At 37.8% G+C, this 24,792-nt stretch overlaps 1 protein-coding gene across 1 annotated transcript in view; it reads right to left on the bottom strand.

Annotated features, from left to right (window-relative positions):
• Positions 1–24,792, bottom strand: part of LOC149528958 (synaptotagmin-2-like) — an 87,360-nt gene that overhangs the window by 41,406 nt on the left and 21,162 nt on the right. Inside the window, exons 3-5 of the mRNA XM_089810013.1 lie at positions 15,738–15,836; positions 15,566–15,616; positions 15,232–15,355 (exon numbers count right to left, since the gene is read on the bottom strand). Of these exons, the coding sequence (XP_089666139.1) occupies positions 15,232–15,355; positions 15,566–15,616; positions 15,738–15,836 (274 nt within the window). The remainder of the gene's footprint in view (positions 1–15,231; positions 15,356–15,565; positions 15,617–15,737; positions 15,837–24,792) is intronic.

The following is a 24,792-nucleotide window of genomic DNA, read 5'->3' on the forward strand; positions in this document are numbered from 1 at the left end:
AACCCAAATTGGAGCCAGTGCAACCTGAGTCACAGTCTGAAGGACCCCAGTCACAGTCGGAAGGACCTGAGTTGCAACCAATGCAAACCAAGTCATTTGAAGGACCCGAGTTACAGGCAATTGAACCCGAGCATGAAGATCATTTTGAGCATGGTGAACCAAGTGGAATAAGTCCTAAATCCAAAAGGAAGGAGCCTATACTTGCTAGATATGTCAGAAGGTATCATGCACCTGAACAAATTATTGGAGATCAGTCAAAAGGTACAATAACAAGGAACAAATTAAAAGGTACATGTTTGCTTACTGAATTTGAATCTAGAACTATTAAAGATGCATTGGAAAATGAAAGTTGGATTGAGACAATGAATGAAGAGATTGAGAAAATTCAAAGGAACAAAACTTGGACTCTTGTTCCTAGACCCAAGGACAAAAATGTAATTGGCACAAAATGGGTATTCAGAAACAAGTTGAATGAATATGGAGAAGTTTCAAGAAACAAGGCAAGGTTAGTATGCAAAGGTTATACTCAAGACGAAGGTATTGATTATGGAGAGACTTTTTCTCCTATTACAAGACTAGAAGGTGTTAGAACACTACTTGCATATGTTGTACATAAAGGATTCAAAGTGTATTAGATGGATGTGAAATCAACATTCTTGAATGGAATCTTAGAAGAACAAGTCTACATTGAGCAACTTGAAGGTTTCATAGATCCTAGAAAAAGAGATATGATTTGCAGATTACATAAAGCTTTTTATGGTCTCAAACAAGCCCCCAGAGCATGGTATGAAAGATTGCATAATTATCTGATAAAGATTGGTTTTCAAATAACTAATGATAACAACAGCCTATACATCAGAGAAGGACCATAATTGAAGATAGTTTTGGTAGAAATCTTTATGGATGATGCATTATTTACTGGAAATGATGACTTGTGTAAATCTTTTTCTGAGGAAATGAGTAATGAATTTGAAATGTCAATGTTTGAAGAGATTAAATTATTTGTTGGCTTGCAAATTCAGTAGATGAAGGATGGTATCTACATTATGCAATCAAAATACATCAAGGAAATATTGAAGACAGAATAAGTGCATTTTCAGAATTGGCAAAGCAGGGTTCGGAACCACATAATTGCTCATATCTCCTCAACCCCTTGGAGTTATTTTTTTTGGTTTTACAGGGTTACTACCTAACCCTAGGCGCCCATTTTCCTTGCATTTGGGGGTCCCAAAACCCTAATATTATTTTATTTCAGCAGCCGTACAGGTACGGCCTGGTACGGCCCTACTAGTTTGGGCAGCAGCAGCAAATTAAGGACAGTTTGGGGGTGCGGTTGGAGGTCTTCATCAACGATCTGCAGCAAAACGTGGTGTTCTTCCATAGTTCTTCAAACCAGGTTCTTGCATTCTGAAATATATGTCAATTTTTGGGTAAATTTGCTGTCATATAGTCATTGTAATAATCAGTCCAGAATTGGTAATAAAATAATTTCAGAATTTATTGCATTGTAATTGAAATATAGTTCAATGGCTTTATATATATTGTAATTCTGTGATTATATTCTGAAAGTATCAAATCTGAAATTACCATATTCTGAATATTGTTACTGTTACACGCCAAGTGTTTGACAAAATTCCTAAGTTCAGTTTGAGGGTTTCTGTGGCCTTTATAGAGAGGGTCATTACAGTGGTATCAGAGCTATAAGTCCTGCCATCCTGTGGAGGTGTTATAGGGAATTTGGAACAGCTGGATAGGAGGGAAAGTGTTTGACGAAATGTCAAAACACTAAAATCAGAGCATGCGACAAAGGCCTTATAATTTCCGCAATACCAAAGCAAGACAAGATAGGATTTCTGACCTGCAGAGCGAACAGTCTAGCTCATCTATCCAGGTGGACATAGAATCCAGTCATACAGACACAGGGGAGGTATTTTTTGATCAAGACTACGACTACAATATGGATAGAGGCGGGAATGCCGGTCCAGATCCGCAAGAGGAAAGATTTTTACAGTTATTAGACACCCTGGCACAGGGACAGCGATTAGCCGAACAAAGAGCACAAGAACAGAATCAGAGAATGGAGCTTATGATGCAGATGATGGCTCGACAAATGGGGTTGAACGCTAACATAGGAGGAGGAAATAATCAGAATGGGAATAATCAGGATGAGAGACATAATGGAGGCGAACAAATTGGGAACAATTTCGGTCATGCCCCCCAGCAAGCTCGGACAGTAAGTTCGAGGCCTATGATTCCTACGTTCCTTCCTAGAGCTCCAGAGCAGCCGGTACCAGAACCCCAGATCACTGACATACAGGATCAGCTGAGGAGAGATTGGGAAGCAGGAGGACCAGATTTTACAGCTGCAATCACCTTTAGAGAATATATGGATGTGCGGATGAAGCATATGCCCCGTGGACAAGACAGGACTCAGAACTATGAGCTACGAAAGAAAGTAGGAAAACTACAGTTACCATATTATGATGGCTCGAGGAAGTCTACAGCAAGAGCTTGGGTTCAAAAGCTTGACACATACTTTCAATTGAATCCTATGTCTGAGGAAGAAGCTATTAAGTATGCAGCAATCCACCTAGATGGGTTAGCACACGAATGGTGGCATCATGGTATGATCACTATGGGTCATGCACACATTACCTCATATGTGGAGTTTACGGAGAGACTGATTGAACGTTTTGATAAGAAAGATCCAGAACTCCATTTCAAGGAATTAGCCCAACTTAAACAGTGGGGCTCATTGGAAACATACATTTCAGAGTTTCAGAAACTTGCAGTGTTAGTAACAGATGTATCTGAACGAAAGCTATTGGTTTTATTTATGGATGGGTTAGTTGATCCGTTGAGAGGGTGGATTAAAGCTCTCAACCCTCCCACTTTGCAGGAAGCCATTAAGAAAGCTCGTGACATGGATTCCTCTTCAGCTTCTAAAAATAAATTTTAGGCAAAGAGTTTCCCTTCAGGAAAAGATAAGGACAGGAAACCCTTTCATAGAGAGGCACAGCTACCTAAGGAAGAAAGTAAGAGGCTGGACAAGGAGACACTTAATGACTTGCGTAGGAAGAAGCTATGCTTCTATTGCAAAGGCCCGTATGAGTACGGCCATGACTGTCCTATGAGGCCAAAAGGGAAGGCCAACCGGGCAATGTGGGCTTATTACGAAGGCTCAGATTCAGATGGTTCAGAACATCATAATGAGGATCCTGATGAAGCAGAGGGAGAGCAGGAGATAGACAGTGCAGGGCAAAGGCAGGAAACAGAGCTACATTTACAGGAAGCACGACTGTCTGGTATCCAGAGAGAGGGATCTTTCAGACTTCGGGGAGTCTTGGCTGGACAGAAGGTTATTACATTGTTGGACACAGGTGCCACGCATAATTTCATTGATGCACGATTTGTAGAGAAGCGTGGACTCATTACTGAGGAGTTTGAAGGACTAAGAGTCAAGGTAGCTGATGGATACACTCTTCGTTGTGACAGGATAGTACGAGACTTACCTTTGCGCTTGAACAACTATGAGTTTAAGGCGGATTATCATGTGGTCAACATGGGTGACATGGACATAGTACTTGGGATGCAGTGGCTACATTCATTGAAGGTGGTTACCCTGAGATTAGAGGATATGGAGATACAATTCGAAATGAATGGTAGGATTCATGTGCTAAAGGCTATCCGTAATGGAGACATCAGGACTATCTCATTTAGGCGGCTGGAGAGATTAACTAGGCATAATGATATAGAGTGGGCAGCAGTTTGTACTTTGATACCTACACAGGAGGAGCAACATAAGGTGGAATATCATCCTGATATTCAGAAGTTGAGGATTAAGTACGAAAAGGTATTCAGTGAGATTCCACCAGGCAGGCCACCGGACAGAGGTATTGAGCATATTATTGAACTGGAGGAAGGTGCTAAACCTATCATGATCACACCATATCGACATCCAAAGCGACTCAAGGATGAGATCGAAAGGACCATTGAGGAGTTGCTAGCTATGGGGCACATCCGACCTAGTAAGTCACCTTTTGCATCTTCTGTTGTTTTGGTAAAAAAGAAGGATGGAACGCTTCGGATGTGTATTGATTACAGGGCATTAAATAAGAGAACCATTAAGAACAGGTATCCTATTCCTCGCATTGATGAGTTGATAGATGAATTGCATGGGGCCTGTTATTTCATGAAAATTGATTTGAGATCAGGATATCACCAGATCAGAGTCCGTGAACAGGATATTGAGAAAACTGCTTTCAGATGTCATTGTGGGCACTTTGAGTTTGTAGTCATGCCTTTCGGCCTGACCAATGCACCTGCCACTTTCCAGTCCACTATGAACAGAGTTTTCCACCATCAGTTGAGGAAATTCGTGCTGGTGTTTTTTGATGACATTTTGATCTATAGCCGATCATGGCAGGAGCATCTAGAGCATTTGGAGACGGTGTTGAGCATTCTACAGAAGGAGTCCTTGTATGCAAAGGAGTCCAAATGTGACTTAGGGATGACCGAGCTGTTATATTTAGGACACATCATTAGTGCAGAGGGAGTGCGGATGGATCCTGAAAAGATACGCGCTATTGTTGATTGGCCTCCACCAGAGAACCTTACACAGTTAAGGGGGTTCCTTGGTTTATGTGGTTTTTATCGCAGGTTTGTCAGTGGCTACTCACGACATGCAGCTCCCATGACAGATTTACTGAAAAAAGGGGAATTTGTGTGGACTCAGAAGGCACAGGACTGTTTTATGAGATTTAAGGAGATAATGACTACGTGCCCAGTTCTAGCATTACCTGATTTCACGAAGCCATTTGAGCTTCAATGTGATGCATCTGGAGAGGGAGTAGGTGTTGTACTTATGCAGAATAAGCACCCCATAGCTTATGAGAGCAGGAAGCTCAGAGGCCCTGAGCGTTCATTCAGTATATATGATAAGGAGATGTTGGCCATCATGCATGCTTTGGCCAAATTCAGACAATATCTTGTGGGTAGCAAGTTTTGTATTAAAACTGATCATAACAGTCTGAGGCATTTCTTGGGACAGCAGGACCTGAATGATCGCCAACAAAAGTGGGTAAGTAAGTTGCAGGCATATGATTTTGACATCTCATATGTCAAGGGAACTCAGAATGTTGTTGCAGATGCTCTATCTAGAAGGCCACACCTCACTCTTATGGTTCAGATATCAGAGGATTGGCGACACTTGATTATAGCAGAGTATGCCAGGGATACATGGGCCTCCGATATAGTAGAGGGGACAATGATTGATACCAGATACACACTTGTGGATGATTTGATCATTTACAAGAACAGGATTTACCTAGTCCCAGGATCGAAGGTTAAGCAACTGATTATGAGAGCACTTCACGACTCACCGACAGCAGGCCATCCCGGGTACTTCAAGACTTACAAGTCAGTTCGAGAGCGGTTCACTTGGAAAGGGCTGAAAGCTGATGTTTTGCGATATGTTCGAGAGTGTCTTGTTTGCCAGCAAAACAAACAAGAACACAGCTATCCGGCAGGGCTCCTACAGCCACTTCCGATTCCTGACAGGAAGTGGGAATGCATCTCCATGGACTTTATCACAGGTTTGCCCAAGGTACAAGGACGAGATTGTATTTATGTGGTGGTAGATAGATTAACGAAATATGCTCATTTCTTTCCTATCACCACTACACATTCAGCAGCTCAGGTGGCAGAGGTTTTCTTTCGGGAGGTTTTCAGATTGCATGGCTTGCCTCAGAACATTGTGAGTGATAGGGATAGCCGTTTCATGAGTCACTTTTGGCAGGAGGTATTCCGGTTATGTGGCACGGAGCTTACACCCAGCACTAGCTATCACCCACAAACCGATGGTCAGACAGAAATTGTGAACAAATGGGTGGAAGGGTATTTAAGGAATTATGTGGCAGCTCAGCAGCGAGCTTGGGTCAGATGGATATATCTCTGCGAGTATTGTTACAATACTACATATCATATGACTATACAGATGACACCCTTCATGGCACTTTACGGTTATGAAGCACCTAGTTTCTTGGATTTGTTGTTGAGCGACAGCCGGGTACCCAGTGCAGGTGAATTATTACAGGAGAGTAAGGATATAGTTGCTACCCTCAAAGACAATATTTCAAGAGCTCAGAACCAGCAGAAGCAGTATGCAGACCAGAAGAGAACTGAGCTTAGTTTTGAGGTAGATGATATGGTTTACCTCATGTTGCAGCCATACAGGCAATCTACTCTTAAGAAGAATGGGGCAGAGAAACTTAAGCCACGCTATTATGGACCATTCAGGATTATCAGGCGAGTTGGTGAAGTGGTTTATGAGTTGGAGCTTCCCGCAGACAGCAGAGTGCACAATGTGTTTCATGTGTCACGCCTCAAGAAGGCGTTGGGTCAGAATGTGGTGCCTTCTGCAGTATTACCTCCTTTAGACGATGAGGGAAAATTGATTTTAGTACCAGAATCCATCCTGGAGAGCAGAGAAAAGCAGCTTCGTAGAAGGGTGATCAGAGAATACTTGGTTAAGTGGAAAGATTTACCTGTTGAGGATGCTACTTGGGAGGGGGAGGCTATTTTGCAGCACCCGGCGTTGAGATTGCTTGAGGCCAAGCAATTTCAGGAGGGGCGGACTGTAATGTCCCCTCTTTAGTTCGACATGGCATTGATCATGGATTTGCCTATTACAGACTCTCGTAGGCAAATGGTGTGGAAAGAGAGTCAATTCTGCAGATCAGATAGTCATATCTTGCTCTTGAAGAAGTGTTAAGAGGTTATATTTTATCATTATGTGATATTGGGGGCCCACATGTTATAATTTTAATTTGAGTTGCACTTTTTATTTTATAAAATTACTTTATTATAAAAAAAGTGCATTATAATGAGAAATTATAAAGGATGTTTCTAGAAGTTCTAGCAACTTCTTAGAAAAGTGAATAAATAGAGGGCTGGGCCTCTCATTTGGACATGCTTGGATTGGAGAACTCTTCTACTTCTTCATTGTGAAGACATTTGTGGACTTTGGATCTGCAAATTATTCGATCTTTGGGAACGAATCACTCCCTTGGATTGGCGACTTTGAGGGTGTGAAATATCGCCTGAATTGTTGCATAATTGGAGTTGGTATTCAGCCATCTCATTGGAGCTTATTGAGAATTCGTTGTTAGGGTTTGTTTTTGGTTGGAGTAAGGATTTCAGATTTGCCCTATCATTGGAGAAGCATTTGACAAGAGTTTGAAGACAGAATAAGTGCATTTTCAGAATTGGCAAAGCAGAGTTCAGAACCACATAATTGCTCATATCTCCTCAACCCCTTGGAGTTATTTTTTTGGTTTTACAGGGTTACTACCTAACCCTAGGCGCCCATTTTCCTTGCATTTGGGGGTCCCAAAACCCTAATATTATTTTATTTCAGCAGCCGTACAGGTACGGCTTGGTACGGCCCTGCTAGTTTGGGCAGCAGCAGCAAATTAAAGACAGTTTGGGGGTGCGGTTGGAGGTCTTCATCAACGATCTGCAGCAAAACGTGGTGTTCTTCCATAGTTCTTCAAACCAGGTTCTTGCATTCTGAAATATATGTCAATTTTTGGGTAAATTTGCTGTCATACAGTCATTGTAATAATCAGTCCAGAATTGGTAATAAAATAATTTCAGAATTTATTGCATTGTAATTGAAATACAGTTCAATGGCTTTATATATATTGTAATTCTGTGATTATATTCTGAAAGTATCAAATCTGAAATTACCATATTCTGAATATTGTTACTGTTACACGCCAAGTGTTTGACAAAATTCCTAAGTTCAGTTTGAAGGTTTCTGTGGCCTTTATAGAGAGGGTCATTACAAACTTGATACAACTTTGGTTATCACAGTGAATATTGGTAGGTTTCATAGACTCACAGAATAAGTTAGAAAGAAACTTCCAAAGCCACACTGCTTCTCTAGTTCCCATTGTTGCTGCAATAAACTCAGCCTTAGTAGAACTCTGAGCAACTGAAGCTTTCTTTCTGTAGATCCAAGAGATCGTAGCTGATCCTAAGTTGAAATAACATCTTGATGTGCTCTTCTGGTCTTTTACACTTCCAACCCAATCGGAATCAGTATATCCATGTAACTTCAATCTGGTATTTTCGTATTTAAGTTCATACCTGATAGTGCCTTGGAGATACCTTAATATATGGTTCAAAGCAACAAGATGAATTTCATGATGTTCACACATGAATTGACTCAATGCATTCATAGCATAGCAAATGTCAGGTCAAATATTTACAAGATAAATCAGGTACCTAATTATCTGTTTGTATAAAGTAGGATCAATTAGTCTAGATTCAGCACTTGCTTCTTTTAGCTTGTGTAAGTTGGGTTCCATAGGTGTCGACATAGGTTGACAGTCTCACATTCCAAATCTTTTCAAAATATCAATAGTATACTTCTTTTGATGTAGAAAGATATTCCTAGAATTCTGACGTACTTCCAATCCAAGAAAGTAATGAAAAATTCCTAAGTCCTTCATTTCAAATTTAGAAGCTAAATTTTTCTTACACTGATTAATGAGATGTTCTGCTCCTGTAATCAGAAGGTCATCAACATAAAGAATTAGGATTAGCATATCACCTTTAGTTACTTTGAAGTAAAGATTTGGATCAGCTACATTCTTGGTGAATCCAAGACTTAAAAAGTATTTGTCAATCCTTTCATACCAGGCTTGAGGAGCCTGTTTGAGTCCATATAAAGCCCTCAATTTACATACATAAGAGACAGCATCATGTGTCATAAGTCCTTCTAGTTGTTCCAAGTATACTTCTTCCTCGATTTTCCCAGTAAGAAAAGCAGTTTTTACATCTATTTGATGGATTTTCCAACCTTTGACTACTGCGATGGCTATTACAGCTCTAACAGAGGTATAACTAGCAAGTGGTGCAAAATTTTCTTCAAAGTCGATTCCTTTCTTTTGAAAAAAATCTCTAGCCACAAAATGAGCTTTATGTTTTGCAACGCTCCCATCTGCAACATACTTAACTTTGAAAAGCCATTTTAAAGACACAACAAATTTTCCCTTAGGTCTAGGAACTATGTCTCAAACATCATTTTTTAGTATAGACTGATAATGTTCCACCATTGCATCTTTCCAAGCTTGATGTTTAAGTGCTTCAAAAGTACTTGAAGGTTCAAGGTTTGGACTCTCACACATGAAAGCATTGTATGTCAATTTTCTAGGCCTCTTGCTTTCTCGGAAAATCCCACATGGTGCTGCAAATCCATCTCCTTCCTGTATATTTTTCCTTGCCCAAAGTGGCCTTTTAGAATGATCAAGACTCTCTTCTTGAGTCTCATGAAGAATCTCAGTTTCATTTGAAGTCTCTTTAGGGTAATCCCTCCAGATCTTAGGAGCAGGAGCCTTTTCTTGGGATACATCAAATGTATCTAGTTCATCAAAAGTTTTGGCTTTTCTAAAAGCAATGTCTTCCTCAAAAATTACATCTGTGCTTACCTCTATTTGTTTCTGTCTAGGTATGTAGACTCTGTATCCTTTTATCGTTTCACTAAAACCAATAAGGATACCTTTTCTTTCAGAAGGTTCTAACTTTTTCCTCTTCTCCTTAGGTACATGAACATACACAGGACATCCAAATATCCTTGGTGACTGATGTTAGGTTTCTTTCCAAAAAACGCTTCTTCAGGGGTCTTATTGTCCAAATATGAGTGAGGACATCTATTCTAAATATCGGCTGTTGTGTTAGATGCTTCAGCCCAAAAAGACATACTCGAGTTTTGATCAAAATCATAGCCCTAGCAGCTTCAACAATAGTTTTGTTCTTCCTTTCAACAACTCCATTCTGTTGAGGATTGTAGGGGACTGTGAACTCCCTCTTAATTCCAACAAGTTTGAAGAACTCTTTAACTATTTAAGAAGTGTACTCTTTCCTATTATCTGTTCTCAGAATTTTAATGTTCTTCCCAGAGGAGTTCTCAATGATTGTTTTGATTTCTTTAAACTTAGAGAGAATCTCTTCAGATTCTTTACACTTAAGGAAGTATATCTATGTCTTCCTTGAAAAATCATCAACAAATATCACATAGTACAAGAACCCTCCTATAGATGGTAGAGACATGGGTCCACATAGATCAGAGTGTACTAGTTCCAACACATCTTTAGTTTTGCTCAAACTATGAGAAAATGACTTTTTGATGTTTTTCCCTAAGGCACAAACTGTGCAGGATTCATTGTGAATATGGCTTAATTTAGGCATTCTGGTTACTAACTTCTCCATTGATGTTAGGGCATGAAAGTTGATATGATATAATCTTCTACATCATATTTCATTTGAATTTGAGGTCTCATATACAAATACAAGGTTTGTCTTAGTGCATAGCTCATATAAAAGTCCTTGTCGTACTCCTATTGTTAGAGCATTCTTTATGGTAGAATCCTTAGGCCAAGCTAGTACTTTACCGTCCATGAATGCAATTTTATAACCATCATCTTCAAGTGTAGATATAGATATTAAATTCCTCTTAATACCTGGTATATAAAGAACTCCAAAAAGTTGAATATAACTTCCAAATTTCAATTTTATGGTGCAGTTCCCAATTCCTTTTATGGAATGTGCAAAATCATCACCAATTGTAACTTCTTCATTTGTTTCTATTTGCATCCTTTCTAGGTTATCCTGATATCCAGTGATGTGTCTTAAAAATCCGCTATCAACTATCCATGTATTAGATTTGGTTGAAATCTGGCTGGACAATGCTAAATAGAAGGCATATTTCTCAGATTCATGTTCTTCATTTCATTTATCAGATTTTGTAAAAGATACTTGAGGTTTAGATCGACCGGGACAATTTATTGTATAATCTCCAAATAGATCACATCTAAAAAATAGAATTTTGGACAAGTCTTTCTTCTGTTTAGATTGTCCTTTTCCGTGAAAGTTTCTTTTCCTTTTGTTGTTCTTCTTCTTTCCCTTCTTATGAGAGTTTGTGTAAAGAACTTGAACGTCTTCATCTAAGGTTTTGTGTTTTCCTTTAATCATTAATCTTAATTCTTCTTGAAGACAATCTGATCTTAAATGATCTAGTTTTGGGATTTTAGACCTAGCACTTATGCCTTGTACAAAAGATTCCCAGGAGTTTGGAAGTTTCCTAATGCTACTAAGAATAATTCCTGATTGTCAATCTCATAACCAAGTGCAGGTAATTGATCTCTTAAATCTATGTTTCTCATGAAGAAAGCATTTATGGTTTCTCCTTTATTCATGCTAACATTAATCATTTTCCTTTGAAGAGCAAGTTTTCTGCCAATATTATTGATTATGAATGCATTTTCAAGAGCTCGAAACATACGATATGTTGTTGTATGTTTTTCCACAATAGGTACTATGTGGTCTTGAACAGCATCCACAATTATCTTCATGGCCTTTTCATTATTCTCGATCCATACTGATTTCTCAGGATCATCTTTAGGTTCCTCTTTATCCACTCTTACAAAAGATTCCAATTTGTTTTCTTTCAGTAACATCATTATACGAAATTTCCAGGATTGAAAGTTATTAGCACTTGCAAGGTGATGTTTGAATCTCAATACGTTTGTCATCTTGGTAGAGAAAATGGACTGTGAATTTAAAGTGAAATCTGATCCTTACAAACTTAATGTGATCTCTCCTTAGCCTCTCTCTGATACCATGTAAAGTTTATTACAGATTTCTATGACAGTGCTAATAAATGTATGGTTTTTATTTCAAGTACTATCTCTGCTAATGAAGGATCTGATGTGCTTCACAATATGTATAATAACAATGCAAAGATATGATAAAAGTTTCTTCAACCTTGATATCTATACCACCTCCGATCTGCCCACATTAATGAATTTTGATGCTTGCAATATCAGGCAGCAACAATATATATACAATGGTGGTCGGGTATATGGGTGAATGGGCATGTCTCCAAATGGAGACATGACCATTCACCAATGCACCTGATCAGTGGTATGATCACACCCGTTGATTAGTTATAACAAAACTAATTTATCCAAGACTTAACAATGTCCAATGCAATTGATAACGATCAGAATGTAATGTGATCATTACTGAGATTAATCTCAAATTAAACACAGTATATATATGCAAAATCGGTTCTGAATATTGCGATCATCATGAATAATGCAGATTATATTCGTGCATATATACATATCAATATTCAAATCATATAGACATATATATATATACACATGAGTATATTCTCCAACGATCAGAAATATTGCCTGAACCGAAGCTACATGTTTCAACAGCCCATACCAATGCAATATCCCGCACAACCATCTATGCCTCAGTCTATGTCTTCCAACACTAGCATTGAGTGGTATTTATAGTGCAAATGCCACAAGAGGAAAGAGTATGGCTAGTAATAGTCGGCAGAAGGGACAATTTCAAATATGTTCAATGTGCAAGAATGGGATATGATAGAGTCTTCCACTTCTGATCTTCTTTATGCCTATTCCATCCCATTTTGTGGGGCTCATTCTTCTTACTTCATAAAAATGGCCAAAGATATAGCTATTGTGCCATTTTGTACCTAAAGATCATTAGCTTGCATTACCCCTTGAAAAAGCATATTCTAAGGTTTATTTGATGATGGAGGACAATGAGTTGTTCTATTGTAATGGATGGGCAGACCAGTATTAGACACCAGGCACTCATCAACATCATAGTCACATGCACAATTCGATATTATTTTCTTAGAGCCCTTGATTTTTCAGGGAAACACAAGAATGCAAACTCAGTTTGATATTTTGAGAGAGGCCAAAATGGAGGTTGGGACCTAGAATGTCATTTAGGTGATCACTGATTTAACACGTGTGCATATTGGTTGGCTTGATGGTGCATGGTGGTTATAAGAATATCTTTTGACTCTATGTTGTGTTCATGCATTGAACAATACATTGGAAGACATAGGGAAATTTGATTGGGTAAAGAAAATGGTGGGAAAAGATAGAAATATTCAAATGTTCATTTGCAGCCATCACACCTCACTTTCTCTCTTCAGCCACTTTTCATATAAAGGATTTCTCGAACCTGTGGAGACAAGATATGTCAGTTACTTTATTTTATTAGAGATGATGATTGAGGTGCATGAGGCTCTACAAATGTTGGTGGTGAATTCAAAGTGAATGGCTTAATTCAAGTACTGTTGAAGGAAAATCAATCAAAAAAAGGATCCTTGATGATAATTGGTGGTCCCCTATGAGGTAAGACATTGTTCAGTTTTAAGATTTATTAAAAATATTGATTTTAATAATGTTAATTTTATTGTTGAATCATTCCAAGTTTCCTAGTTGTCAATTAACTTCAAGATTGATAATATTTTTCTTTTCTCTTTGCAAATACGTTTGCTCCTTCAACTCACTTGTTGTAGGTGTCACTATATGTGCTCATATGAACTGTCCTAGTCTTGGCTAAATAATGATACATTTGACAACATGATTCAAAAGATGAAGGAAGTGATTTTCGCTTAGGATCATAATTTGGTATGAGTCCAAACCTGGAAGGTTGCCTTATGATGATGAAAATGTGAAGCATGGGTTGATAAAGGCCCTTCAAACAAAAGTTTTCACCTTAGAAGTATGATATGCTTAGAAAACAATGGAATGCCTTCACAAATCATAGTAGTCCATACTTCAACATAGCAGAGGCAAGGATGAATAGACCAGTAATGGCTTGAAAAAACCCTATTGGATGGTGGCAATGACTTAGGTCAGATGCACGAAAGTTGAGGGTTTGTTCTATTTGCCTCCTTTCATAGGTTGATGGGTCCTCTACTACAAAGAAGAACTAGTATCAAGAGGAATAGGCTTATCCCTAGCTGAGTGAAATTAGTGGTTCTACATAGTGCTCTGCAACTTGAGGGTCATCAAACTCCAAATTATTGACAGAGTCTAGCTTTATGGCCGGATATCAATTACAAAGATGCCAAATTAACGAGGACAAGGCACATGAGAGATTAGTCAAGATTCTGATGAAGGGCGGCCTTTTAGGCTGAGATTGACAGTGGCAGTGACTCAAAGTACACTGGTTTGATGAAGATTAGGGGCAGAAGCATTTTTTCTTTGTTTTACTTTTGAGTCTGACTCTTTTGAAACTTTTGACATATATGATAGTTTTGTTGAAACTTGCAGCCTTTGGGCATTTTGATATTCATATTACAAGCATTGATAGTAATTCAATTAAGTATATTTATGAATGTATGAAAGCAATTTGAATTAACTATGAAGTTACATCTTGTATACAAATCAACTCTCATCTGGACACTCAACTCAACTCAATTGCTATGTATAACATATATAATGAATGATTTATCAATGATATCATATCAATATTTAAAATTTCCCCCTATAGTTCAAATTTCCTTTATTTTTTATAAAGCCATCCCCTCTATCGTCCCTTGCCATCCTCAAAAATGGCAAAAAAAAACCATTCTGGATTCCCATCCTGCTGTCCCAAAAGCTTTGGGTAATGTAGTTAATTAGCTTGTAGGCAACTGCTCATAAATTATCTAATCAACATCAGAAATTGTTATCAGTTAGAAATTAAAATAAGTCAACCCTACAAGGCTACAAGGGACAAAGGGAACCTTGGTTGCACAAAGATCTGAAGCCTGCAGGAGTTATAAAAGATTTTAAGCCTCAAGTGAACAATTCTAGGCTAGAAAAGTGATATGAGTGGGATCCTGCAGGACTTATTGGCCAGGTGCAGCACAATTACTGCTCTTGGATATGGCCAAAGCTGACAACTATGTCTTTCATTAAAGTCTTCCTTATTATATAGATCTGATTTTTTTTATAAAATACAATATTGTCATGGGTGATTCATTCCAGTTATCATATGATTTCTTTAAGGTCAAGAATCTAGACTCTAAATATTGTGGTTCCAATCCTGAAAATCCAGAATTTTGGTTGAAAAAGAATGTTCAGGAAAAGAAAACAATTGCATATTTTCAGGTCCAAGTTCTATAAAGTGTTTCATGTACCTGTGTTTTTGTTTACATCAGTTTATATCTGGTTCTTAACAGTGAGAGATTCTCAGATTACCAGACCATGGAGAGAATGTACGAATCCAACTACTAATTGTGCACTTAAAAATAATTATGGAAAGGACACAAAGAAAAAGAAAATTAGAATGGATATACATCCTTTTCAATAAGTCAATAATAGGAGCTAAACAGGATCAGCTAACCTTGCAGTGTAGGTGGCAGACTGCCTAATGTAAGAGCTTTAAATTGAATAGATTCTATCTTGTATTTTCCAATGTATTGGTCAATGATGGGCTTTGTTGTTTCTCTTATTATGTTACAAACTGCCTGAAGAAAATCAAACAAAGATAAGTATTAAGGATATCATCAAAGTCAAATATCTGAATATAAAGCCTGACATTTTGTTATTAGTAGGTATTCAAAGCCTCATGACTGATATGCAACTTACAAGTTTGATGGTTCCCATCAGAATAGTAAAACAATAGGATTTATGCATGCAAAGATGATAGAATGATGGGACCTAAAAATATAAGTTACCTTATCAAGATAGGGCCACATCTCAGAAACAAAGCTGTTAAGCCAATCAACCTGCAGAATATCAAAGCTTCAGAAGATAGCATCAGATGAATTTCTTCTTTGCTTCATTATAAAACAAGAGCATCATAATGACACAGAACAAACATAACCCAAGTTGGTAGTATGTTCATACTCTCTCATAATCGGGATTTTTAACCCATAGTGGAATTTCTTGCAGCAGACCACGCAGAGCCTTTGAATCTAGTTCACCAACTGACCTCATTATTGGTTCCTGAAAAGAAATCAACGAGATACTGCATCAAATGTTTTGTCATGATAAACAAGTTTCAGTCCAACTTCAAGAAAAACAATCATTCCGGAAATTGGAAGTAATTAGATAATATATCAAGAATTCGCAAAGTAGCATGTAAAATGACTGCAAACATACATAGGATTTATCTATAAAATGCCGGTTAACTTGAGAACAACATTTATCCCTCAATCATGTTGGGATATGAAGCCCAATGATTGTGACACTTCAGCTGTAACATTTCATTTCTCATTCGAGATCTTTTAAAGTAAGTGGTTGAGTGTTATTTATATGATTTGTATGAGTCATATGTGGTTGTACAATATGCATGTAAATACTGAGATATTAATAAGAGAATTTCCTTGCTGGAAGTGGATGTAGCCAATTGGTGAAGCGCTATAAATCTGTGTATGGCATTTCCTTTTCTCTATTCTTGTTTTCTGTTTTGCACATCTCATTTCATGTCAGTTGTTCTTCAATATGTACAATTGGTATCAGAGCTTGGTGGTATGGCTGGTTTGGAAAGTGGTGTAAATTTCTTGAGTTATGAACTGAAGATAGAGAAATTCTCGGGCTAAAATTTTGGCCTTTTGAAGGTGCAAATGAATGACTTCTAATAAAGTAGGATCTCTCACTCACACTTGAAGGGAAAGAAAAGATGCCAACTATGATGGCTAATGAAGATTGGGAGAAATGGATAAGAAGGAAATAGATACAATTTTCTTCTTGTTGTCTATAACCTGTTATTCAAGGTTTCAATGGAGAAGACTTCGAAAGAGTTGTGGGAAAACCTTTCCTCAATGTATAAGATGGCTTCAGCATCCAATAAGGTATTTATTATAAAGAAGTTATACTGATGAAGGGCCACACCACCCTACCAACTCATAACCAAAAATGCAACAATATGGAGACAATGAGATGACAAAATGCTTCCCATGCAATTTTATTATACTCAAAATCCAATAGCAATTACAATAAAATTTCTACAAGATCTCTCAAGATCCAATCCAAACCCAAGCTAGTCCAGATCCACACTCTAGTAGAAACCTCCAAGATCTCAACTTGTGCTCACAAGCCACCAAGCAACCTCCTTGTTTCTAAACCGCAGCCACTAGCTCTTCTCACAAACTCACAACTCCACCACAACCTTGCTGTAAATTGCTTCACATTCAGCGCTCTATCCACAGACTCAGGAAAACTCACTCCTCGCTTCCTCCTTCTCTCTAAGCTTCTACTAAAAAGAGATCACACCTTGAAGCTTTCACTCCTTGAAGCCTTCACACCTTCCAGCTTTCACACCTTGAAGCTTGACCTTCCAAAGCTTGATTAGAAATGCTCATATGCCTTGCTTAAATAGGAACTTACCACCCAATGCATGATTTATCCACAACCTTCTAGAATTCCTCCTACACAATATCCACAACCTTCTAGGGTTCCACCTACACAATATCCACAACCTTCTAGAATTCCCACCCAAATACAACTAAGCACTGCCATGTGGCCCAATTAGAAAATTACATTTCCTTTGTGGATCACAACAAATATTAAATGCATGATTTAAGGAACTTTCCACAAACTTCTAAGATGCAACCTTGATAAATGGAATAACACCTTTTTTCTATTTTTTTCTATTTTAGCTACCTATGCATCTTGAAAATAGAAATCTCTTTTCCTTTTTTTCTATTTTCTATTTTTTTTTCTTTCTATTTTCATCACTTTCTCTCTCCTCCACAAATTTTTTATTTTTTATTTTTTTATTTCCCATGCAAGATGCTCCTACATGCAAGATGCTCCTACATTAGACTCCCCTGGTAGATAGAAAAGTGTGTCCCACACTTTGATGCCAAAAAGAAAGATCTACAACCATCTTCATCTTCACCAAAGGTTTCCACCTCAACAGGGACAAGAAAACCAACATGCAAATTTTCCACATCTGCATCACTCTATCAAACACCAGAATCTCAATCATCCAATCAGCATGCTTGCTCCCAAGAATAAACTGAACATAATACTTCATCAACAAACCCTCATCCACATCAGGAACTAGTGAATCCACACCAGTAGCAACAAACTCCATATCAGCAGCAACATATGCCAAACTCACAACACCAACAGTCTCATTGCTCACAACAAGATGCTCTGCAACATACAAGTCACCACCAACAACAACTAGATCATCCACGACTGAGTGCTCCACAATCTCCATGTCAGACCCAACCGATTGATCATGAAAACCAATGTCTATCCCAATATCAACAAGGTTAGGAATATCCTCACCAACAAACTCTAGCTCCTCTGCAAGTTCTGTATTAGGCTCCACAATTGATCAACAAAACCAACCTCTTCCACCTTGACCTTGTTATGCCATCTTCTCTCACGAACAAGTCTTTTAACTGGCCAAACAACTTTCTTCTGGATCAGAATAGTAAAACAAACATTCACGGAATTCCTTCCTCACCCCATCCCTAACTCGATCAGCCAAGCTAGCTTCAAGCCGAGCAGTCATCTCAAAAAACCTCCTCTCCACTATATCATGGAGTTTTGCAATCATCTCAGGGTCCAATCCTCTCGGAGCCATCTCCCAAGATCTTCGTAAACCCTCTGCAACAAATCCTTCCCACACACCTTGTGACAACCTTGAATTGTTTGCAAGTCAGATCGCAACCTACCAGCTCGCACAAACAATCAGGAACCACATCAAAAGTCCAAGACCACGGATCTGCAATTCACAAACTCTCTACAATCATGCCTCAACAAGATCAATCTTCCATCTTTGCATCCATCAATCAATCTACATGTCCTCCCAAGGTCCTGGTGCAAATTTTATTACGTTCGGCGATTTGTCCACACACTCAGGAACTCTCGCTTTGATACCACTTGATGAAGGGCCACACCACTCTACCAACTCATAACCAAAAATTCAACAATATGGAGACAATGAGATGACAAAATGCTTCCCAAGCAATTTTATTATACTTGAAAATCCAATAGCAATTACAATAACATTTTTGCAAGATCTCTCAAGATCCAATCCAAACCCAAGCTAGTCCAGATCCACACTCTAGTAGAAACCTCCAAGATCTCAACTTGTGCTCGCAAGCCACCAAGCAACCTCCTTGTTTCTAAACCGCAGCCACTAGCCCTTCTCACAAACTCACAACTCCACCACAACCTTGCTGTAAATTGCTTCACATTCAGCGCTCTATCCACAGACTTAGGAAAACTCACTCCTCGCTTCCTCCTTCTCTCTAAGCTTCTACTAAAATGAGATCACACCTTGAAGCTTTCACTCCTTGAAGCCTTCACACCTTCCAGCTTTCACACCTTGAAGCTTGACCTTCCAAAGCTTGATTAGAAATGCTCATATGCCTTGCTTAAATAGAAACTCACCACCCAATGCATGATTTATCCACAACCTTCTAGAATTCCTCCTACACAATATCCACAACCTTCTAGGATTCCACCTACACAATATCCACAACCTTCTAGAATTCCCACCCAAATACAACTAAGCACTGCCATGTGGCCCAATTAGAAAATTACATTTCCTTTGTGGATCACAACAAATATTAAATGCATGATTTAAAAACTTTCCACAAACTTCTAAGATGCCACCTTGATAAATGGAATAACACCTTTTTTCTATTTTTTTCTATTTTAGCTACCTATGCACCTTGTCCTTTTTTTTCTTTTTTTTTCTTTCTATTTTTTTCACTTTCTCTCTCCTCCACAATTTATTTATTTATTTAATTTTATTTTTAAATTTCCCCATGCAAGATGCTCGTGCATCATATACAATCTGAAAATGAAAGAAGTTAGAATTGTGTCAAATCATCTTAATGACTTTAACACATTGGTTACCCAATTGATTTTAGTGGGCATTAACCTCGATACCGAGATTAAGGCTATTCTTTTATTATTTTTGTTACCTAATAGTTGAGTAGTTACGATGCTAGTTAGCACCAAGTGGCTGCCAAGAGTAAACTAAATATTGATGATGCTGCAGCCACTCTTCTCAGTGAAGATACGATAAGAAAGAATCAAGAATCCTCCTCATGATGTTCTAATAGTGGTCAGTGTTAGTAGGGGAAGGCCTCAAGATAGGAGTAAAAATAATAATAGGTCTCAATCTAGAAAACGTTTGAAGTCAAGAGGAAGAAGTGGTGACTATTGGTCTTGTGGCGAATCTGCGTCAACCTTACAAGAAGTCACAGGAAAAAGGTGAGGGACAGTGAAGCTAATACTACCTATGACAAGGATGATAGGGTTTTGGTGTTATCAACAAGTGAAACTACTTCAGACTGTTGGGTTTTAAATTTTGGAGCCTCTTTCTATGCCACTTCATGTATGGAGCATTTCACAAACTACCAAGAAGGCCAGTTTGGAAGAGTGTTTCTAGGTGACAATAAAGCTTGTGAACTAATTGGAAAAGGTGATATTTTGTTCCCATTAAAAAATGGCGGCAAATGGTTATTAAAAGATGTTCATCATGTTCCTAAAATTAAGAGGAATTTGATATCTATGAGTAAGCTTTACACTCAAATTTGCAATATCTTCTTTACTTCAGATTGTTGGAAAGTAACCAAGGGATTGGTGGTAACAAAGAGAAATAAAGTTGGTAATTTACATGTTCTAGAGAATAATGGTGAACTGGGAGCTATTATGACACTCATGCAAAGCAACTCGGAGCTTTTTCTTTGAAAGCTCCAATGCATGAATCAGAAAGGACTTGATGTTATGTTCAAAGAGGAACAACTACCAGGTTTGCAATCGTTGATTTAGAATTTTGTGAGCATTGTCTTTATGGAGTCTGGACAATAGAAGTCGGTCATCTTCTTGAAGACTGGTTAAGAGAAGAAATTTGCACCTTTGGAGCTTGTTTATTGGATGTTTTAGGACCCGCTGAGTTATGTCTATTAGAGGTGCTGATTAATTTGTTACATTTCTTGATGATTATACTAGAAAGGTTGGATGTCCTATGCATAGTCAAAAATCAGAATTATTTTCTAAATACAAAATTTTAAGGCTTTACTTGAGAATCAAATTGGGCATAAAATTAAATGTGTGCAAACGAATAATAGTGGCAAGTTTTGTTCATCGGAATTTGATAAATTTTGTGTGTATAATGGTATCCATGAAAGTAAAAGCGTCTCCTTTATTCCTTGAGAGAATGGAGCAACTAACAAGCTAACCGGCCAATTCTTGAGAGGGCTTGGTATATGCTCCTAATGCCTAATTGGGCAAAGAATTTTAGGCAAAAGTCTAAAACACATCTGTACTTAATTAATTGGAGTCCATCTAAGTTTAATTTTGGTATTCCAAAGTAGGAATGGATGGGAAAGAGAATTTGATACTCACATCTTTGGGTCTTTCGACATGATCCTTTTACACATGTTCCTAAGTAAAAGAGGGCCAAATTGGAACCAAAATTATAGAAGTGTATTTTTGTCGGTTGTGGCAAGTACCAGTTTGGTTTCCGATTATGGGATCTAATTGCTAAAAGGATTCTTTGTAGTAGGTGCAGTTTTCAATGAGAAGGTATTTAAAGGTTTGAAGGTACTAGACAAGCAAACAAAGGAGTGTATACCTTTTGATAGATATTGTCAATAATGGTGATGTTCATACTTCAGTCAAGGTGAAGTCTATTACTCCATTTCAGTACCTCCTATAACATGTTTTCCATCACAATCGGTAAATGAGACCGATTCACTCATGCTCTCACTAGAATGGTCCACTAGAAATTATAGGGCATAAGTATCTTCACATTTTGAAAGTGGAGAGAACTCCACACTTTTTCAAATTCCCAGTTTCAAATGTGTTATGAGGTTTTCATATCATGAACCCATTACAAATCAGGAACCCCCTCTTTTTTCTTTAGCATTAGTAGTGATCTTAGGTACTCTTGGTAGAAAATTTCAAGTTTCCAAGTCCGAGAGTGAATTTGAGCAATTTTGGCTTTTTGGGAAGTCAATCTTGTTTGGGATGTAAGAAAAAGTCGGGCTAAGCTAGTCAAAGAGATGGAGTTGAAACCATGTGATTTGTCAGGAAATGAGTCAAAATCATTAGAAAATCCTTGTACTGACTTCAATTTGACCTTTACATTGCCAGGATAGGTCGAGGGAGGTAACACGGTTGAAGGCATCTTGAATCCTAAAATTTGCCTAAGTCTAGAATTTTTTGAAAACTCTCAAAATCTAGAATCTTTGTTATAGCTCCTATGAAGCACAAACCTATCTTAAACATCGTAATATTATTTATGTAAATATAACTTAGAGTAAGTTAAAAATATACTTAAATGTTATATTTATATAAATCCTCACACCCTCTAAGCTGAGAAAATGTCTATGGAAAGCATGATGCAAAGAGGAAAATCCCTCTAAGAATAACGGATTCTATCAGCCATAGAGGAAAATTTCTCTGAGCCCTCAAAACTTTGCTCATTGCAAAAAAAGTTTCATGTTCAAAGCGTTAAACACAGCAAAGAAAAATGCAAAAAATGTTGTTTTTCGAGAGGTTGTGAACCAAAGAATAATCCTGAGGAGGTGGCTGAATCGGTCTACCTCCTAGGATCCATAATCTTGATTCCTCAAACACCTCCAAACTTCACCTTAGATCTGTGAATTGAACTAACAGCTAAACATGAATGATGAAGGCAAGGAGGTGAAGAGATGATAAATTCTGTAAGAACCCCGATGGTTCTAACCAATGCAATTGATGACATTTCCTTCAACTTTGAAAGTTTTTTGCAATGTGGAAGTTATACAAATGAAGAACATTGCAAGTACAATAAAATATAATTAACTACTAACAATAATGTCACTTTTGTTACAAGTATAATGGACTGTAATTTTTTTTTTTTTTACCCAGCAATTCAAAATATACATCGAGATGACAAGAACACAATAGTTTGCAAAGATTCATACCCCAGGATGAAGAATACACCATTTATTTGTAAAGCTGGGCACAAATGCGACTGTTGTAGCTTTTTCCAAATTATTGGATGTTCATTCAGATTAGAAAATCTATAATTTCTGCACAGAACTAGTGAACAGTAATAAAAGATGTCAAACACCTCTGAAACAAGCACCAAACAGCCTTCTAAAAAGATCGATTCTTCCCACAATGAGCATGTGGATTCGTTAATAGTTGGGATGTGGCTATGGATGTCTGATATAGTCTTTCAACTTGCAGAAGACAACAATAATTTGATCGCCCTATCTATTCAATGGATAACTTGCACAATAAACCCCCAAACATCAGTGGTATATGCCCTGAAAACGATGATCAATGTTGCATATTATGGACATGTGCTAGCTAAAGCAAGAAGGATATAAAATCTGAAAAATGACTGCTCGCAAAACCCTTTCAATCTGCAATTAAATGTCTTCAAGTTGATCCCTAAATGATTAGATAAGACCCTTGTAACTGCACAAACTTCTGAAAGTTTGATGTAGAACAATGGCAAGCACAACCTGCAATTTCAGTGAAATCTCTAACCACCTCAAAGCTGATTAACAATGGCTCCTTGAAACCCTTCCTGGAGAAACTCATAAAATTCACCTACTATGAAAAGCAAAAATATGATCAAATTCAATATATAAGAATGGGCTCTTAAGTCCCTTTTTATTCTTTCTTGTGAGAGCTCAACCACATTGCTTACCAATGTGGGATAAAAGATATATTCCCACATATACTTTTCTATGCATTTCCATAGTTTGACTTAGGCACCATTTATAATAAAATTAAGTCACTTGAAGAACTAATTGATGGGTCATGACCCCATTGTCATTTTCAATCATTAAAGTGACTTTATTAAATAAATTTATTATAAGTTATTTAATATAGAATGTAAAGGGTGTAGCTAATAAGTAATGTCTAAACTTTTGTATGGCATAGACCATACCTAATGCTTCCCTTTCGGTGGTACTATAGTTATGCTCCACTTTTGATAGAAACTTGCTCACAAAATACACCGGGTGATCAAGTCCTTCCTTCCCAGTTTGTACCAAAGTGACACCTATTGCATAATTGGATGCATCCACATGGACATGGAACTCTTTGTTCCAATCCGAGTATATGAGGATTGGGGCTCCGACTAGTCTCTTCTTTAATTCTTGTAAGGCGTCCTCCTATTCTTCCTCCCACCCGAACCGTTCTCCTTTCCTAGTTAGTTTTTCTAGGGACAGCAATACTTTTGCAAATCCTTTTATAAAGCTTCTATAGTACCCTACACGCTCCAAAAGGATTTGACACTTGTTACGTCTGACGGAGCCTCCATTTCTAGAATAACCTTGATTTTGTTATGATCTATCTTCAATCCTTCTTTGCAAACAATATGACCAAGAAGTCTTCCTTGAGGAACCATGAACCTGCAATTTTTTCAAATTCAGAGCCAACCTTGCTCTTCAACATCTATCCATGCATTCACCAATTTTGAGGTGGTGCTCCTTCCCACTATAAACCGACCAGTCATTCAGAAAGGCTTTAAAATTTCCTACTGATGGACTGTCGAAGATCTGTAGTATGATTCTTTGGAAAATGGCTGGTGCATTGCATTGCCCAAACGACATCCAATTATAGGCATATACCCCATCCTTAACAACAAATGTAGTCTATCTTCCTCCACAATGCTAATCTAATTATATCTTGAGAATCCATCTATGAAAGAGTACATTTTATGGCTGACCACCTCCTCTAAAATGTTATAAGTAAAAGAGATAGGGAAAGGATCTTTTATAATCACCACATTCAAACATCTAAAGTCCACACATATCTGAATTTGGTTGTCATCTTTCTTTAATGATATGACTATATGGGCTACCCATTCACTTGTTTGTACTTTGAATATTGTCCTTTCTTCCAACATCTTTGTGATTTCTTCTTGGACCATGTCTGCATAGTTTTTATTCATTTTTTGTAAGGCCATTTCTGTACTGGT

Source organism: Cupressus sempervirens, chromosome 11 (assembly GCF_028749045.1).
Source record: "Cupressus sempervirens isolate cs-2001-9-10 chromosome 11, ASM2874904v1, whole genome shotgun sequence".
In the NCBI taxonomy this organism is placed as follows: Eukaryota; Viridiplantae; Streptophyta; class Pinopsida; order Cupressales; family Cupressaceae; genus Cupressus; species Cupressus sempervirens.